At 51.4% G+C, this 19,942-nt stretch overlaps 1 protein-coding gene across 1 annotated transcript; it reads right to left on the bottom strand.

Moving 5' to 3' along the window:
* Window positions 1-18,270: 18,270 nt before the first annotated feature.
* LOC134527702 (loricrin-like) lies at window positions 18,271-19,406 on the bottom strand. Its single transcript, XM_063360611.1, has 3 exons — window positions 19,390-19,406; window positions 18,473-18,806; window positions 18,271-18,432 (listed from the first exon to the last, which is right to left on the bottom strand). Exons 1-3 carry the CDS (start codon window positions 19,404-19,406, stop codon window positions 18,271-18,273), a joined length of 513 nt encoding a protein of 170 aa, XP_063216681.1.
* Window positions 19,407-19,942: the final 536 nt, after the last annotated feature.

Genomic DNA, 19,942 nt, shown 5'->3' with positions numbered 1-19,942 from the left:
AACAGCCCAGGGAAGTTCCGAATCATGGCGCACTCCTGCCTGCAGCCACGAGGCCGAACCCCCGTTAAAACCCCTGAGATCTTTTACAACGTTAATATTTAATTAAAAAACTAAAACAGGCAGTGGGAGTGGCATCATTACATTTTACCCAAAAGTTAAAACCCATTCACACCCAGTGTGTACGATTGTACACATTAAATATATACACACTTCTATGTAGAAAAAAAATTTTTCAACAGTTGCTACCATTGGGGAGAAACTCTAATTACCGAGACTGAAACCTAGTTTTTTTAAATAGTTATGGGCCCGTCCGCTAGAAAGTAGTTTTTATAATATATTGCTGACATAACTACATTAATTTATTAGGAGAAGTAATGTATAAGCTATAATCAGGCAAACAAATCAGTGTAAATTCACTCTATTTAGGTAGCCACTAATTTTGTGGTGTGTAATACAATGAGTTTTTGCACCTCCTACTCCTTTATTTATTACATAATGGTTTATTACAAAATAGCATTAAGTATTTTCGCATCTATTAACTTAGAGTCTGTCCCTAATCCAGACCCCTCCCAAACACACTTAGTTTTAATTTAGGTTAGGGAAAGAAAAAAAAGAGATAACAATGGCTGCCTGGGCAGATGTGGCTGGGCTGACGAGTGAAGTCGCCCGGCCCTGGTTAATATTAATCCTATAGTACCCAACACTTAAATGCGGGCCGCAAGGCCCAAGCACCCAACACCAGCATGGTTGATTTTTCAGCCACTCCAACTCTTCTTACCTGGACCCTTCTTCCCACTTGTCCAGTAGTTACCTGCTTGCATAATGCATGCTAATTGTTTCCCGCATGAACCGGCCCAAGGGTTTCCCTGTGTCTATGCAGGTTTTACCTGGGTCACATTAGCTAGATTTTAAGCTAGGCGACCAATGGGGCGTCAGTCATGGCGCCAGTTGCAGCCATGACTGGCCAGTAAACCTCAATAAGCACACGATGCACGCGCCCTTCTCCCGCATGGTTCAAAACCCGCATGGTAGAGTGTATAGGCTTCGGATTGAGACACACTTAGGTCCTCCCCTAACCTGGACCCTCCCCTACACACTTAGAATTAACTTAGGCTAGGAAAAAAAAAGGAAAAAGGAGATAACGAAAAGGCTGCTCTACTAAAACCTACAGACTTAAGCTGTGTGTAGCACTTATCAGTGCTACCCAGTGGCTTTCTTGAAAGGTAACCTGTGCACCCAGAGTGTGCAGGCAGGTAGATACAGTATGGTAATCAGGTAAAGATATTTGTATTGACGACCAATAAGCTCTGTGACACCCGGGGAGTTAGATCCCCTACAGCCTAGCATGAACCCGGCTAACTTAGCCCCGGGGGATGGTCATTGGGTGCACTAGAGTGTGAGGCACGGACTCAACATGACGGAAATGGACGACTCAACGCCCTCCCTTAAGGAGGAAACAACTGACGGCGACTGGCAGACATTCGCCACCAAGAAGGCGAAGAGGTCACACCACGAGATGGCGGCCTCTACCTCAGACCAGCAGGCGGGCCCCCCCTCCCCTCCCACAACTCAACAGCCACCTGCAGCAGCGCCCAAGGCCCCTCGCCGTAAGCCACTCTTCGTGTTCCTTGACAAGGGACACCAATACCCGCATATGTACCACGCACTGAAAAACGCTCTCACCGAGTGTTTCACATGCACGAACCGCGGGAAGGACGAACTAATGGTCCACAGTGCCACCATCGCGGATTACGCACGCGCGATCAAGGCCCTTCAGGCCATTGGGGCGCAACACTCGGTGCTACTGCAGCAGCACGAAGTCCCCAAGAAATTCGTGCTGCGAGGCATGCATCGCCACACACCCGCGGACTTTCTCCAAAAGGAGTTCGCCGCGCTGAACCTGCCTGTCCAGAACCACTGGTTCCTGGACAACAGGCGGAGGCGGGAGAAGTGTGACGCCCTCGTCATTGAGGTGTCGAAGTCATGCGACTAAGCAAACATACAGGCTCTGCACGAATTCGCTGGAATGCGGATTCGCGTGTACGAATACAGGCGACCAAAGGGTCCTGCGCAGTGCAGCAACTGCTAGCATTTTAACCATGTGGGCAAAGGCTGCAGCGCGGCACCAGTCTGCATATGGTGCAGCGGCCCGCACTATGCCACCGAATGCTCGCACGGGGGCCAGCAGGAGCACAAAAAGTGTGCTCACTGCGAGGAACTGCACTGGGCCAACTTCAAGGGGTGCAGTGCGTACAAGAAGGAGACACGAAGGCACCTTCCCCCCCAAGAGTGCAAGAAGCGGGAGCAGCAGTCCCGTCGCGACATGCGCGACAACACGCGCGCCACCGACCAGCCCCAGCCCCAACAGCGGGCACCGCAGGGACAATACGGCCCCCCAAGACGCAACCCCTGGGGCCTTCCGCCACCGAGCTTCGGCGACTACCTAGTGCAGGCCAGCGGGAGCCGGTTAGCGACCCTGCAGCAGCACTGGGAGCCCAGCCACAACGAGCTGGACTACCCAGACCTTGCCAACAACCTGTGGCAGCAGAAGAAGGGGTTCAAGAAGAATCCCACAGGCCACAAGAATGGCCAAGGAAAGCCCCCGCGCCCCACCCAGGACAGGCCCTGACAGCCCACCCAGTGGGTCGAGCATGGTTCTTTTCTCGCCACCGTCATAGCGACGACACGTCGCCGGTATGACGGCGGAGTTATGACGGCCGCGGGAAAATGCGAGCATGGAACCCATCGTCATAACTCCTCCGTCTTTGGTAAGGAGTTTTACCTATGACGGCTCGGCATTCGATAATATGCAGAGGTTGGTTGTGAATTTACAGAAAGGAGGTGTTCTATTTGGTAGTTGGTGTATCTGCTAGCAATTTACAGCCAATAGAAAACTACCTACACGAAAACAAGATTGTGGACATTCATAAAACTTAGGCATGATGTGTCTATCGAATTATATATTTTCCACGACTATATTCAATATTTATATCATTTTTCATTGTACGCCTGTTGGTTTTCCATAAATATAAGTTTTACAGACTATTTTTTGCCTAGTAAAACACCCGTCATGTCTCAGTCTCAAAATACAGGTATAATAAAATCATTTTACATAGCAAAGTCTTTTATGATAATTAAATAGTATATAAGAAAGTTAAGGAGTGCATTAGAAACTGTGAAAAATTGTAGTTTGTAATATGAAAATATTATTTAGCTATCTTGTGAAACATGTTGCCCGTTATTATTAATTTTGTTTTCAATGGTCAGGTGTTATTACTTTAAATCATATGATGAAAAAAAAAATTAAAAACACTTTTGGTAATTTTCGTCACCGTTGAAGTTAATTTGCCGATTTGAAGGTAGCGTAACAACTCGGTGTGCTATACGTCCCTTAAAGACTGTTCAAAAAACACTACTGTTAAATTTAATTACATTATCCTTAGGGCCGGTATTATGACCTCCGGCTAAATCTACAGGATAGCTAGCCTTCAGGTTAGGCTAGCCACATGTTAACGAACGAGGGGTGTATTATGACCCATACTTAGCCTGCGGTTCGCTAACCGGGACCTGACGAAGCGTGTGGTGTAATAATGGGTGTGTTGGTAATGAAATTAACCAGAATTTGGTAACTTTTGTTGCAAGACAGTTTTTTTTCAGGTAGAATGTTAGTCAGCTGTTTGTTTGTATTGTGATTCGGAATGTTTACAGATGCAGTAAAGAAATATGCCGCGAACTTTATCTTGCAACAGATATAATTAAATGAACCAAAAACTACTTCGACGTCAAACCTGCTTTGTATTAAACCATAAAATTACAATTTTAAATTCAAAACCGTGTGTTTTCAACTTGACTCTTGTATTGAAACTCATGATTTTGTTAGGTTATATATTAAGCCAAAACTTGACGCTGTCCCCGCTACCTCTGACTATTTAGATGTGAATTTTGCTCAGGTTCGTGATCTCAGGGAAGGTCCGGCCTTGTGGCTAGAGGTAGGGGTTAACGCAGTAGGGCCCCCCGAGCTGTTATGGCCACTCGGGACGCCTGAAGAATAACACAAAGTTTCTGGAAGATATTTGGTGAATTTAATACAGCACAGCCCAACACATGGTGCTGCCCATTCTGGCCGTAACAGTTTGCCCGGCGCGACTAGTCACACGCGCAACTCACTTCCTCAGTGGCGGCTCACGATTTTAATGCTCGAGAGGGGCGGACTTGTACACGTGATTCGATAGTTACAAAAATACACTCTGACATGACGAACGATATCTTGACGAACAATACACTTCACTATTACCTAACACTTAATAAACTGGGCTAGTGGCACGTAGGCCCGTGTCTCCGGCGACTCTACGTGATACCTAGATGTGTCCCAGGGACTGATTCGTTAATACATTTGGCGGCACAATGCCGTACAACAGTGATACATAAACCCTAACGTGACAGATAACACTTTGACGAGCAACTATTTCACTACTACATAACACTTAATAAACTGGGCTAGTGGCACGTAGGCCCGTGTCTCCGGCGACTCTACGTGGTACCTAGATGTGTCCCAGGGACTGATTCGTTATTACGTTCGATGGCACGTGTCGCCTGCTGGCTGCCCCGTGCGGGCCAAAACTAAGTAGCCTGTAGGCTAAGTTGGGGCGTGAAGCGCCGACGTAAATTCTCGTAAACTTCCCACAGTACTTATGTATGACGTAGAACACTCATCTTGGAGCACTGTTTTAATTAAGTTAAATACCTCATGGTAGATGGAGGCCGACTGCGGAACTGTACGTAAAAGTTTGAAAAGATATTACACTATTGAAAACTACATGTCGGTGAAAGCAAAAGTTGATGGTTCCGCGTTGCGCGCAGACTGTCGGCCTGTTCGAGCTCCGGAAGGATACTGGCTGTGTTGCCACGCGCGACCCCCCTAGCCCGCCAGCCCTCCCGCGGAAACGTGTGAATTTCGGGGGAAACTGAACCGGCCAGGTTCGGGACAAAACGCACAGAGAGACATAATTTTGACAGGACTGAACATTAATTGATGAAAAATAATGTTTAATAAAACCTGTAAAAAATACATAAATTAATTTGTTGTAGTGCGGCGGAGGGATATGCCACACCCGGCCGGATCCTTCCGCCGGCGCAGCACTCGTTGCATGGTGTTCTCCTCGTCGCTCGAACTACACTTTGCTGCGCGCACGAGCGTGTTCGGTGCACACGCTATTGCGAGACGTTGATGAGGCATAGCGGTCTATGCGACATAGTGGAGCATTGGCAGTCGGCGTCAAACTAACAAAGTAATTCCATACAAACAAATAAAAAGGGATGACATTTTTGCTAGAGAACACTTATTTCTTTCATACATTTATTTCATAATCAAATAATATAGACCCTGTTTCGGGAAAATACTTACCGATTTTCATTTCACTGGTGTAGGTTTCATTTTTGTACTAATAGTTTTGTATCACGTATCCAAATTAATCCGATCCTGATTGAATTAGTATGTGGTATAGGATGCTTGCTGTTTTAATTTAGTAGGTCGAGAGATCCTAGACATATTCACTGGTGAAATAATTATGATTGTAAAATGTATATGAAAGAAATACATTTTTTTAAGACATTGAATAATTTGTTTGTATCGCGATATGTTAGGTATTTTGAGTTATGTACAGGATTTGTCAACATCTTAAATTAAAAAAGCAAGTCTTATGTAAAACAAGATCAACATATAAAGGGTCATGCCGATAGGATCAAGGGATAAACTTGGATACGGGAAACAGAATAATTCCAGTGCTGTTTTCGTTTTGCACTTGCGTGGCAGGTAGATAATAAGTACTGACGCCGACCGCCAATGCTCCTCTGTCGCATAGACCGCTATGCCTCATCAACGTCTCGCAAAAGCGTGTGCACCGAACGCGCCCGTGCGCGCAGCAAAGTGCAGTTCGTGCGACGAGGCGAACGCCATACAACGAGTGCTACACCGGCACAAGGATCCGGCCGGGTGTGGCATATCCTTCCGCCGCACTACAACAAATCGTTATAATTATGTTTTTCCACAGGATTTTATTAAACATTATTTTTTATTAATTAATAATTAAGTCTTTGCAAAATCATGTTTCAAGGTGCGATTTGTCCCGAACCTGGCCGGTTCAGTTTCCCGCGAAATTCACACGTTTCCGCGGGAGGGCTGGCGGGGGAGGGGGGTCGTGCGCGGCGACACCGCCAGTGTCCTTTGAGAGCTCAACCAGGCCGGCAGCCTGCGCGCCACGCGGAATTTTCAACCTTTGCATTCACCGACATGTAGTTTTCCATAGTGTAATTTCTTTTCAACCTTTTGTACAGTTCCGCGGTCGGCCTAAATTTACCATGAGGTACTTAACTTAATTCAATCAGTGCTCCGAGATGAGTGTTTTACGTCATACGTAAGTACTGTGGGGAGAGTATGTGGTTTTACGTCGGCGCTTCACGCCCAACCTAGCCTACAGGCTACTTAGTTTTGGCCCGCACGGGGCAGCCAGCAGGCGACACGTGCCATCCAACTTAATAACGATTCAGTCCCTGGGACACACCTAGACACCACGTAGAGTCGCCGGAGACACGGGCCTACGTGTTGCTAGCCCAGTTTATCAAGTGTAATGTGTTAGTGGAATAGTTGTTCGCCTAAGTGTAATTCGTCATGTCAGGGCTTATGTATCACCGTCGTATGGCAGTGCGCCACCAAACTTAATAACGATTCAGTCCCTGGGACACACCTAGACACCACGTAGAGTCGCCGGAGACACGGGCCTACGTGTTGCTAGCCCAGTTTATCCAGAGCTAGGTATTAATGTAGTGTATTGTGCTTCAAAATATCGTGTGCCATGTCAGAGTGTCTTTTGTAACTTTCGCGTCACGTATACGAGTCTGCCCCTCACGCGCATAAGAATCGTGAGCCGCCACTGAGGAAGTGAGCTGCGCGTGTGACTAGTCGCGTCGGGCAAACCGTTACGGCCAGAACGGGCAGCACCATGTATTGGACTGTGCTGTATTAAATTCACCAACTATCTGAAGAGGTTTTGTGTTATTATTCAGGCGTCCCGAATGGCCTCAACAGCTCGGGGGGCCCTACTGCGTTGACCCCTACCTCTAGCCACAAGGCCGAACCTTCCCTGAGAACACGAACCGGACAAAAATTACGTTTAAATAATCAGAGGTAACGGGGACGGCGTCAGTACCTAAAGGTTTGTAAGATAGGGAAGGGATAATTGGGTAACATTTATTTTCACATTCAATTGTATTCATTGAATTAGAACCACGTCTGAAGTTGTATGAAGTGCATTTAATTCCCGGCATATGTCCACTGTATTACGAATAAAAATTCACAGATACAACTTCCACGAAAACACACATTTTATAGTTAATTATAACCCTCGTTTTGCAATTTTAAAATTCACTTATTTACACATATTCTTAAGCAGGAACATTTAAGTTTATATACATTGCATACGTTTATGTACTTCGTGATCAATTAAAGTCAAATAATAATACACGATTCCACGAGAATAGAAAAGCGTGACTACACTTTCATGTAATTTTTAATAAAACTTTGACGAATACGGCGAAGCATTTTATATTTAGTAATAAATTATTCCATCGCATCCTGCAAATATTCAATAGAATTCCTCAAATAGTCATCATCACTATCAACAACTAACCTCGCCTGATACATCGCCTTTTTTTTTCTGTCGCTTAGCCTCCGGTTAAGCAGCTAGCGGCCAGTTCATCCACCCGCTAGGTTAGCCGGACCTTTAACTTGAGGGAAGACGTTAACTCGAAGTCATAAAACCGATATAAGAGCTAGCCTGGGTTAAATTTTAGCCGGGACTTTAGCCGGAACTTTAGCCGGGGGTCATAAAACCGGCCCTTAGACTTGTTTATAGTATATTTTCTAGTGCACTGCAATTTTTATTCACACTATTTTGTACCGTAGCATATGTAGTGGGTGAATACACTGATATTATTTATTTAGCATCTTGCAAGCTTGAAACAATATAACACGAAGTCGGTATTGTTAATTAAATGCCTGAATATAATTTATTAAAAGTAAACTGTATCTGACAGTTGACGTCGTCCGACCGACGACCATCCCTAAGCCCGACCTGCACCCGCCAGTATACTCTCCCGCTAACGGAAAGCACACCTGGCCGTGGCCCACCCGAGTCGAGCGAGCCACCGAGCCGAACGGCCAAACCAGACATTATTATTATAAAGCACACTAAATCCGAGTGGACTAGAGACGAACCACACCCATTCCCCCTCAAACAATTAATTACGAATTTTGCGACCTTAAAGTCTCTTCCAGACTCAGTCATTTAGTTTTTAACGTAATGAGGTCAAGCTTGGCGCGGCAGGGGCCGACGCGCCACCGGACGCCATGCCAGTTCCGCAGTTCTACTCGACTCGCGGACCGGGACGGACCTACGTCCCACGGAGAGACCACAACCATTGTCTTCATCGCAAGTAACGTCCGGTAAATATAGTCATTTAGCATAAACCAAACCTTTTTCTATTCACCTCTCCGTGCGTCCCGGTCCGTTTTTTACGGTTCAGGACCTAATCCGACCGCGTAAACGTAAAGACGTCCCGCACCACACCTGGTGCGCAGGGTCGCTCTTCAGCATACGGCACGGGCCATCTCCCGCAAACCACAGAACTTTTCTTAAGGCCACGCGCCTTCGCGCTGACCACAAACCCGCAAGGAAAACTTCGCCAAGTTTAGTGGCGGTGCGTGTACCACCCCAGTGGGCACGGCACCAGCGTAGAAACAATCGCTTACGGGACTGGCCGACTCCAGTCGCCCACAAACTCTGTGTGCCACGTCATTTGTGCGCGCCTAATTTTCATTAAGTGTACTTTGTTGACGTAACTTTGCGCCACGTCATTTGTGCGTGCCTAATTTTCATTAAGTGTACTTGTTAACGTAACTTTGCGCCACGTCATTTGTGCGCGCCTAACTTTCATTAAGTGTACTTTGTTAACGTAACTTTGCGCCACGTCATTTGTGCGCGCCTAATTTTCATTAAGTGTACTTGTTAACGTAACTTTGCGCCACGTCATTTGTGCGCGCCTAATTTTCATTAAGTGTACTTGTTAACGTAACTTTGCGCCACGTCATTTGTGCGCGCCTAATTTTCATTAAGTGTACTTTGTCAATGTAACTTTGCGCCACGTCATCTGTGCGCGCCTCTCTTGCACCAAGTGTACTTGGCCTGCATACTGTTACCCGAGAAACCAGTGCCACGAAACATTGAACATGTACCGGCCTGCACCTCGCAACGGACAAGTAGCCCTCAGGGGCATGTCTGTGCTCAGTAATTGTATGGTGTGACGTCAATCCCTTGAATAAAGGCACGTCGCTACTACGGCAATCCCACGCATTCTTCTTTAACGTAAATTCCCAGGCAATACCGCCGACGGTTCTAGCGGACCACGCTGGGGCAACGAACCACGAACCCCCATTGGTTAGACACCGAGCTAGCCTGGCGCCCTCCCGGAACATAAAACGTTAATCAGACCAGCCACCCCGCTAGAACTCGCGCCCGGACTCGAACACGAGACCGCGGACGACGGCACAGTATTGTGTCTGCATTTTATAACTACTAGAAGAGTAGAGGAACTAAAAATCCCCTTTAATGGAATTAATTACTTTCTTTTCACACAAGCCGCTCCTCTTACAAATTACAATTTTCGTATGAACTATAAACACAAAACCTCTCAACTCTACGTGAAACACTATTATTCCTACATTGTTACCATTTTATCATACTGAAAGTATTTGAGCGAATCTTATGTGAATAAATTACGTTTCAATATGCGATACAGCAGAAGCAAACCTAGCCACCAGCGAGGGTGGGGAGTAGGCCTAACCTAAAAGTCACTAAATCTTTGGAGGAAATGCTTTCTGTTAAAAATGCGATAAAACGAAGGTTTTAAATAACCATCAGACTACTATGTATTTATCAGCGGCTTTCTTTTGTATTTTCAACAATATCAATGCATGTATTTTAATTTTACAAGCGATTTTTTTATTACACGTATGAAAGCTGAAGGGGAAATTAGTTGTTTTTAGAAGTTTAATAAGCCACACACCTAAAGGTGTTTTACACTATACGTTTATACAGAATAATTAACTAATGTGATGTTATCTTCTATCTAGTTGAAATATTACGTTATTTTGTCCTGACCTTTATTTTTTTATTAAGTGATATGACAAAAGTAGGCACATTGGCAGTTTTTGTAGTATGATATATATTGGTAAACTGAGTATTGTGCAGTTAAAAATAACGAGAAAATAGAATCAATGTGTCTTATTCACACGAAACATAGAAGCTATTTATATATGCGGCGTGATTATTATCGGAAACAAGTTGTTTCGAAGTTTGTTCAGAGAAAAACATAACTTTTTTTTTAGATACATCGTATATTTCACATATGTAATTTTTGAGTAAATAGAAGTGAGGCAAAACCTTAAATTTCACGAAAATATATTATTTAACTCATTTGAAAGAATTATTTCCCAGTAATAAATGAAAGTTACACACGTAGTCGGCTGTATGACGGGGATATGACGGCTTTGACGGGTCTACGACTGACAAGCCATTGCGCCTTACGTATGACGGGCATGTCGTAGCTAAGGCGTCTTCCAGAAGGCGAAAAAAGATTCATGTTCGCTTTTAGTAGCAAAGCGTCATAGGGATGACGCGACATCCCTATGACGGGCGAAAAAGAGAACCATGCTCACCCGGCAGGATAAGCTGGCAGCCACCAAGCCAGCACCAACACCGGCGAAGAGAACGCCAGCCCCCACCCAGCCGCAGGCCGCACCCATGGCAGCAATGGCAGTTGATGCAGCACCAGAGCTGCCAACTGCCCTGCCAACACCGACCACCAGCGCACAGGCAAAGCAGCTCGCGGACATCCAGGTGGTCATCCACACCCACAAGGCCATCAGAGGCAACGCCCGACTGCAGATTGCCATCGGCCCTCTCTGCCAGCTTCTAGTCATCTGGCTAGACACGTCCAAATCCATGGTCGACAAAATACGTGCCACCATGGATTGCGTGTGTGCGCTTGCTGGAGTCGTTAATGACCAACAATAATACGGCCCCGAATTGCAGCAAAAACGAAGCCACTAGTAATATGTTACATTCCCTCCTTTTCTGGAATGCACGCAGCATTAAAAATAAATTACCGGAATTTATCAACCACCTGAATAAATATAAAATAAAAATAACTGCGATAAACAAAACACATCTGACTCCGACCGACAGGTTGACAATACTAAATTATGTCATTTATAGGCGCGATCGAGACGCACGAGGCGGCAGAGTAGCCCTTGCTGTCCACCATAGTGTAAAATATTCAGCTTGCCAGCTCCCTGATTTTCAGCACCTTGAGGCTATAGGTATTAATCTGAACATAAATAGACAGCAGATTAAACTAATCTCCATGTATGCTCCTCCAGGTAGGTCCCTCGGCGAGGCAAACCTGGATGCTCTGTATGGGACGGCCCCGAGCTTCCTCGCTGTAGGCGACATAAATGCCAAGCACATAGAGTGGAACAACAGGCGCGCTACAGCGAACGGCAGACAACTTTAAACACATCAACTTGACGTTGTACCGACGCTACCTTCAGCTGGTTCTCACCCGATCAGTGACCCTCCCGTTCGGCGCGCGCCCCAGCCACATCCGGAACGAGTCAAGTGAGGGATTCGCTACCTGACCTACGTAACAATTAAAACATAAGATGCTAATTACCAGGATATTTGTCAGTGCCAGAATCTCATTAGTGTTAATGCTTGTAAACAACAGTCTTCCATGTGACTATATTTTCAAACAGTTAATTATTAGTGATAGAAATATTAAGCCCTCAGCAAACAGTTTCCAGGTACTAATTTTTAATTAAGTACCTGGAAGGATGTATTATATAAAATTATAACTTTAAGATAAAATAAAGGTGTTGGCGCGCGGCACGGGGGGGGGGGCGGGTCGAGTCCTCCCACCCCCGCGTGGCGGCCATCTTCGGCAGTCTCCGAACACTCGCGGCCGGGTCGGACGTGTGTCCCGTGAGTAGCTTACATTTTAAGTGCACCGATAAGTCTTTATGTTCAGTAAGTAAATATATCACAACCTCGCTTTACCGCTGCTCACGTGTCCCCGGACCATTTTCGGCAGAGCCGGGCCTATCCCGACCACCTTAACAAACACCCCGCGCAACCACGTCACGGGTTAACTCACGGTACTGGCCGCCTCCGGTAACCATACCGACCCGCGAGACTGCCGCGGAGATCAGGGTAGTTGAGTAACGGAATCATGTAGTGCTATGTAGTGACATGTCATAAACGTGTACCAGTGCTGTGTGTCAAGCGTGCATAACGGCGCATTATTAAAATAATTCAGTCCAACTCGTGTGTAATTTCAGTGTCACATGTATAGGTATGCAGTCTCCTACACTGCCTAGGGCGCATCCTGTATCCACTCAGTAAGCCAATCACCACCATAAGCCGACGTACCTAGCGGGGCACGCTGGGGCAGCGAACCCATGAACCTCCTCACGGTCTAGTTCTTCCAAGCTAGCCTGGCGCCCACCGGACAACGAATCTAAAGCTACGCCCTTAGCCCGCTAGGCATTACCCGTAACTATTCCATAGGGACGGGTGGCGGCAAATGGCATCCCTGCGTGTGGCGTAACAAGCAAAATCAAAATCAGAAAAATCGTAGAAGAAACAGGAAAGGATGAAGGTGAACAGCCATCTTGGACGCGCAGGGTCTAGACTTACTGGCGCGATGAAGAAGGCCGACAAAGGTTTTCCCCCCCTCCACCGCGGCGACCCACTTGCGACGCGGGCGGGCGATGTCACGACCCGGTAGCCCCCCTACTCAGTGGCCGTTTACGCTCTCCGTTTTGTGCGGCCGTCACGGGCATTCCTTCTGCCCACCGTTCGCCCCCTCTCTTCACTTCGCGCACCAGTCTCGGCGACCCCCTCTACCCAAGACATGGATCGGCGCGCGCAGCACAAACACCGCCATTCTCGGCCTCCGCTGTGTGCGGCTGTCCGGGCAACCTCTCCACCCGGCTGTCTGAATCAGCGCGCGCAGCAAACTTCGCCGAAGCGGAAAAACATGGCCACGTGCGCGCGGATGTAAACAAACACCGCAAGTGTGCGCGGACGTAAACAAACACCGCAACTCTGTGCAGTGAGATGGCCTATCAACGGAAGACCAGCACGTGTGAGATCTGCTTCTGGCCTCAGGGCAGGGACCTGTTAACCGGGGGGAGACCACCACTACGTACGTGCAAGTGTGCACCGGGAGGCGGAGAAACGCAGGTGAAAACTGAGCCCTCCCGAAATCAATGGGACACCGACGCGGGACAGGCCCGACCCGCAGAGCCGAGAAGGGAGAAACCTACAGCAACCCGCCTGACAGCTGACACGCCATGAACGACACCTGCTGTCGGAGCGGGGCATCGTACCGAAGGCTCGTCGCACGCGCCGGAGACAACCTCATACGGGACCTACCACCCCGCAGGGAGAACCTGCCAGAGTTCACTGGGGCCCCGCACGAGGATCCGCACATGTTCCTAGAGCTATGCGAAGAATGCCTGGCACAGTGCCACAACCATCAGTCAGAGTGGGCGGAGCGGGCCAGTGAGCAGATGCGCGGAGATGCGCGGAGACGCGCGAGCGTGGTGGAGCATGTGGGGGAGGTTCGCCATGCCCTGGGATGAGTTCGCCGACGAATTCATGCGTCGGGGTCGCCTCTATTCGACTGTTTGGCGCAATTCTATGGAGCTCGCCAGCGAGAAGGAGAAGCAGTAGAGCCATTCATCGCCAACAAGCTCCAGCTGTTCCGCCGCATCGCACCAGGAGTGGAACCCACCCAGGCACTGCCTACCATAACGAGCCTAGTGAAGGATGAACTTCATTTCTTCCTGCGTAACTGCCACCCCACTAATGTCTCAGAATTCGTGCGGGTGGCCCGGGACACTGAACGGAATTTCCACCGCGCATGTCGGCGCGAACCGCCCCCGGCAGCATGGGGCAGATCCAGTCCCCCGGGAAACCGACTGGTTGTCGCACCACAAATGCCACATCTAACCAGTGGAAGCAGGGCCAGCGAAGAGGCAACCCCACGCTGGAGAGCAGACCGACAGTCGAGAGGCACGGCCAACACCGGACAACCGCCCCAGGGTCAGCGAGTTTGCCCGCAGGGAGTGTTCCACTGGAACAACGAGTGCCCGAGATGGTCGCGGCAGTCGCCATCGGACCCACCGCCGCCCCCATCGAGGACGCCACCGCAACACCAGCAGCCACACGCCAACCCAACTCTGGCAGGAAACGGCCAGCGGGGGGACCGGAACTAAATGGCCCGCCCCCGAACAACCGGATCTGCACCATGCCCGACAACAGAACCCCTCCCGACCTTGGGGCAGCTTGGGCACCCACTCGACCGGCTGTTCCGTATGCCCGTGGAGGTCAACGGATGGCCCGCTGATGCCCTGATCAACACAGGAGCCAGCGCAGTCATCGTGCGGCCTGACCTCGTACCACCCGGCGCGCTACACCCGGATGATGGCGAGCTGCGCCTGGCCACAACCGCCTACGCCGGGCAGATGCTAGGACGCGCGGACGTTGAGGTAAGCCTGCGAGAACTAACGACTAGCGTATCCGCCATTGTTGTGCATGATTTGTGTGAGGAAATAGTGTTGGGGCTGCCCTGGCTCGCGTAACATAATGCAGTACTGGAGTTAGCCCCCCCTCGACTAAATATCGGGACGGTGGAGAGGTACGTGGTGTACGCCATAGGCCAGACCCCCACCTTGGGACACACCATCTTAACCTTGGAGGATATGCATCACAATGTCCCACCTGCTTACCAGGCAAGAATAAATGCAGTCCTGGTGGAACGACCCGAGGTCCTCACAGTAGACGGGCCATTGATAATAACCACAGTGGCGGAACACCACATTCCCACCACCACTGACGAGCCTGTGTATGAACCACCCCGTAGCTACGGGTTCTGGGAGCAGCGGGTTATCCGGGGGCAGTTTGACGACATGCTCCAGAGCGGGGTCATCGAGCCGTCACAAAGTTGCTACAATGCTTGCATCGTGCTGGCATCCAAGAAGGATGGCACGAGCCGCTTTTGCGTGGACTTCCGGCCGCTGAATGCTGTGACTGTCAGCGCCCCTCCCCCTCAAATTAGCGTCGAGGCCGCCGTAGCCAGCCTAGGTAGGGCATGCGTGTTCAGCACCCTGGATCTGAAGTCCGGCTACTGGTAGGTGCCCATAAGAAGCGGGGACCGGAAGAAGACAGATTTCACGGTACCGGACGGGCGGAGGTTTATCCCTCCACTAAGTTCGTGGTCTCTGCAGGCAATGTTCTGTAGAGTTAAAATAAATGGTTTGCGATGTCACAAGTCACGCGAGGGTCGCTCTTTCAAGAGTGCGATCCTCTTGATGAAATATCGAATAGGCTGCTTGTCACTTAGAATTTTTTATTCGTCAGTTTTCCACCGGAATATAGTCCAAAAAATTGGTTGTCTGTAAAGTCTGTAAAGTTTAACGTGACAACTTCATACCAAAACATTGATGAAATGATTGCATACTTTTATGCCACCTTCCAGTCAATGATGACCAGAGTCCTGGAGGGATACATTGGGAGATTCACCCTGGCATACTTAGACGATGTCATCGTCTATTCGGAGAGTTGGGAGGACCACTGCCGGCACCTGGCGCTGGTCATGGAAAGGTTGGCCACCAATCACCTAACTGCCAACCCTGCCAAGTGTCACCTCGGGATGACCGAGGTCAAATTCTTGGGCCACGTGGTGAATGCTGAGAGCAACCAGGCCCAGATCAGCCACCTACGACAGATTGCCATGGCGGAAGTTCCTCGCACCCGGAAGCAACTTCAATGCTTCGTCGGGTTCATCAATTAGCTGCGGAGTTATATCCCTAACTTCTCACAGACCATCATGCCCCTAACCGATCTGCTGTCACCGCAAATCCGCTACCGCTGGGGCGAACCCGCCCAAGCAGCCTTCAACACTATTCAGGAAGCCTTCACACAGTGCCACACACTGGCCCGCATCGACCCTGACCGACCGCTCGTCTTGCAGACGGACGCGAGCGCTCTGGGTACCGGGGCAGTGTTATACCAGGTGGACGGCGCAGGCGACCGGCAGGTGGTCGATTATGCCAGCGCGAAGTTCGGGCGGTCATGTGGGCCGTGAAGAAATACCGCCCACACCTGGAGGGCAGGCCGTTCACTCTCCGCACCGACAACCGCTGCCTCACCTGGCTCCACACCATGCAGGGGAGGAAGGGGAAGCTGATCTGCTGGGCACTATTCCTACAGTCATTCGACTTCACGGTTGAGCATGTGCCCGGGGCAGAGAACCAGCTCCCCGACCTACTCTCCCGTGATCCAGACGGCAGCCAGAAGGTGTTGGACGACGACGAATGGGATGACATCCTGCCACCCGCCCGCGCCAGCTCAAATGGCGCCGCCGGACATGCGTGCGCTCACATCACAGTCAACGGAGAAGGGGCCGAAGCACCCCCGAATACCAAGGCCGACGTGTAGCACCGTGTGCTCACTGCGCAGCACCGGTCCCCAGATGTGGACAGACGACGAGAGCGTGCCAGCGATGACGGTCACCCAACCTGGCGGATCCAGGACGGCAGAGTCATGAAACGACCACCCGGAGTAACTGAGGCCTGGAGGACATATGTCCCCCAGAGGCCCGTGAGACAGTGCTCGTGTTCTACCACGATCATGACCTTCGCAGGACACCCGGGTACCGATTCAACCAGCCGAGCAGTAGGACAGTACTACCACTGACCCGGGATGAGCCGGGATGTCCGCAACTACGTCAGGGAGTGCGAGACCTGCCAGCGACGCAAGGCCCGCAGGGGGGACGGCGTGCAACAACAGCAGCCCCGGCTGCCGACGACCCCGTTCCAGACAATCGCCTTAGATGTGATGGGGCCCTACCCACGTTAACCGCGGGGTAAACGGTTCCTCGTGGTAGCCACGGACATGTTCACCCGCTGGACCGAGGCCTACCCCTGCGGCAACGTGAGGGCCACCACTATCATTGAAGTCATGACCCGCGAATTTATGGCCAGGTTCGGCTACCCGGAAACATTTTGACTGACAACGGCAGCCAGTTTCTGGGGGCTCGATGGAAGGTCTGGTGACAGGAGGCCCACATGGAACACCACACCACACCTGCTTACCACCCACGGTTAAATCACACCGAGTGCCGCAACCAGGAGTTGAAGGTCCAACTGCGCCTGTGGCTGGGCGATGACCATACTCAGTGGGATCTCCACGTCGCCGATGCCCTATTCTGTGTCCGCCGAAGAGTAAATGCGGCCACCGGGAGGACCCCGGCCGAGATGGTCCAGGGCCGCAACCTTCCGCTGCCGGGGGAGATGGCCATCCATGGAGTGCCGCACCAGGCAGAATGCAGAGGAGATAGCTACCAGCGACGCTCGGACGACCAAGAGGCGGCGCGCACGCGACAGGCTCACTACACCCAAGTCATCACACCCCGGACGACGAGGCCCCCAGCCACCTTCCGGGCCGGTGACCAAGTGTATGCACGAGTACACCCCCTGTCGGCGGCCCGGCGTAACTACTGCGCCGGACTCGCGCCACGGTGGAGGGTGGGGGGCACTACCCAGTGCAACGGCGCCTGGGGGCGACGACCTACATGGTGAATGTAGGGGGCCGCCGCACCAAGAAGATCCACTGAGACGACCTGCGGCTAGCAGCAGCGCACGGGGACCCCCCGCCCGACGAACCCGAACACGACGACATCGCGGGCAGCCCAGCAACTAAGCCCGACGTACTCAGTCCCGAGGTAAGCCACGGAGCCGCGGCGTCCAATGAACCTAAACACACCGATGCCGCTAGCCACCCGGCCGCTGGGCAATATGCGCTCAGCCCCAACATGCCACCGCCATGTAACGAGGGCTCCGGACGCGAGCACTCCTCGCCCCAAGCGGGCTCAACAGCCGATGACGCTACACCACAAAGACAGAGGAGAAACCGGCAAGGGTTACCCAGACTTCGAATCACGGAGGTGACGTCCCCAGAGCTCGGGGACCCCAGCGAAGGGCCGCCGGACGCAGCCCCTATAGTCAAAGAACCAGACAAACCCCAGAGTGAGGGCACGAGCAGGCCCCGACGGAGGCGACGTCGGCCGGGCCCCGGCACACCTGGCCGACTACGTCCTGGGCATCCTCATAGCACCATGCACCGCGGCGCCACCTCCCGGCCCAGCTGCCCCCGCATCGGCCGAGGCAGCGTCCACCAGTGCCACCGCGCCATGTGCCAAGGCGCCGCCCACCGGCCCAGCTACCCCCGCAGCGGCCGAGGCGGCGTCCGCCTGCGCCACCGCACCATGCGCCGCGGCGCCGCCCACCGGCCCAGCTGCCCCCGCAGCGGCCGAGGCGGTGCCCGCCCGCTCCATCGCACCATGCGCCGCGGCACCGCCCACCGGCCCAGCTGCCCCCGCAGCGGCCGAGGCGGCGCCCGCCCGCGCCATCGCACCATGCGCCGCGGCGCCGCCTTCCGGCACAGCTGCCCTGCAGCAGCCAGGCAGAGTCCGCCCGCGCCACCGCGCCAAGCGCCGCGGCACCGCCCACCAGCCCAGCTGCCCCCTCAGCGGCCGAGGTGGCGTCCATCCCGCGCCACCACGCCATGCGCCGCAGCGCCGCCCACCGGCCCAGCTGCCCCCGCAGCGGTAGAGGTGGCGTCCACCTGCGCCACCGCGCATGCGCCGCGGTGCCGCCCAACGGCCCAGCTGCCCCGGCAGCGGCCGAGGCGGCGCCCGCCCGCTCCACCGCGCCATTACACCATGTATTTAGGTGCTGTATCTACCTAACATTACCACCTGGCATCGGGGACTGCCAGGGCAGAACCGGGCTTCTCTGGGGGGGGGGGGGGCATTTGACATCGTACCGACCCTACCTTCAGCCGGTTCTCACCCAATCAGTGACCCTCCCGTTCGGAGCACGCCCCAGCCACATCCGGAACAAGTCAAGCGAGGGAATCGCTACCTGACCTACGTAACAATTAAAACATAAGATGCTAATTACCAGGATATTTATCAGTGCCAGGATCTCATTAGTGTTAATGCTTGTAAACAACAATCTTCCATGTGACTATATTTTCAAACAGTTAATTATTAGTGATAGAAATATTAAGCCCTCAGCAAACAGTTTCCAGGTACTAATTTTTAATTAAGTACCTGGAAGGATGTATTATATAAAATTATAACTTTAAGATAAAATAAAGGTGTTGGCGCGCGGCACGGGGGGGATGGGGGTCGAGTCCAACTCACCCCCGCGTGGCGGCCATCTTCGGCAGTCTCCGAACACTCGCGGCCGGGTTGGACGTGTGTCCCGTGAGTAGCTTACATTTTAAGTGCACCGATAAGTCTTTATGTTCAGTAAGTAAATATATCACAACCTCGCTTTACCGCTGCTCACGTGTCCCCGGACCATTTTCGGCAGAGCCGGGCCTATCCCGACCACCTTAACAAACACCCCGCGCAACCGCGTCACGGGTTAACTCACGGTACTGGCCGCCTCCGGTAACCATACCGACCCGCGAGACTGCCGCGGAGATTAGGGTAGTTGAGTAACGGAATCATGTAGTGCTATGTAGTGATATGTCATAAACGTGTACCAGTGCTGTGTGTCAAGCATGCATAACGGCGCATTATTAAAATAATTCAGTCCAACTCGTGTGTAATTTCAGTGTCACATGTATAGGTATGCAGTCTCCTACACTGCCTAGGGCGCATCCTGTATCCACTCAGTAAGCCAATCACCACCGTAAGCCGACGTACCTAGCGGGGCACGCTGGGGCAGCGAACCCACGAACCTCCTCAC

Source organism: Bacillus rossius, chromosome 1 (assembly GCF_032445375.1).
Source record: "Bacillus rossius redtenbacheri isolate Brsri chromosome 1, Brsri_v3, whole genome shotgun sequence".
Lineage (NCBI taxonomy): Eukaryota > Metazoa > Arthropoda > Insecta > Phasmatodea > Bacillidae > Bacillus > Bacillus rossius.
The sequence above is the reverse complement of the archived record's forward strand: the minus strand, read 5'-3'. Positions and strand labels throughout refer to the sequence as shown.

Bases quoted from the DNA above. Each gene is read 5' to 3' on its own strand.
- LOC134527702 (XM_063360611.1), bottom strand. The intron at 18,433-18,472 runs GCCGGTGGGCGG...GCGGTGGCGCAG, and splicing joins GCCGCTGCGGGGGCAGCTGG to GCGGACGCCGCCTCGGCCGC.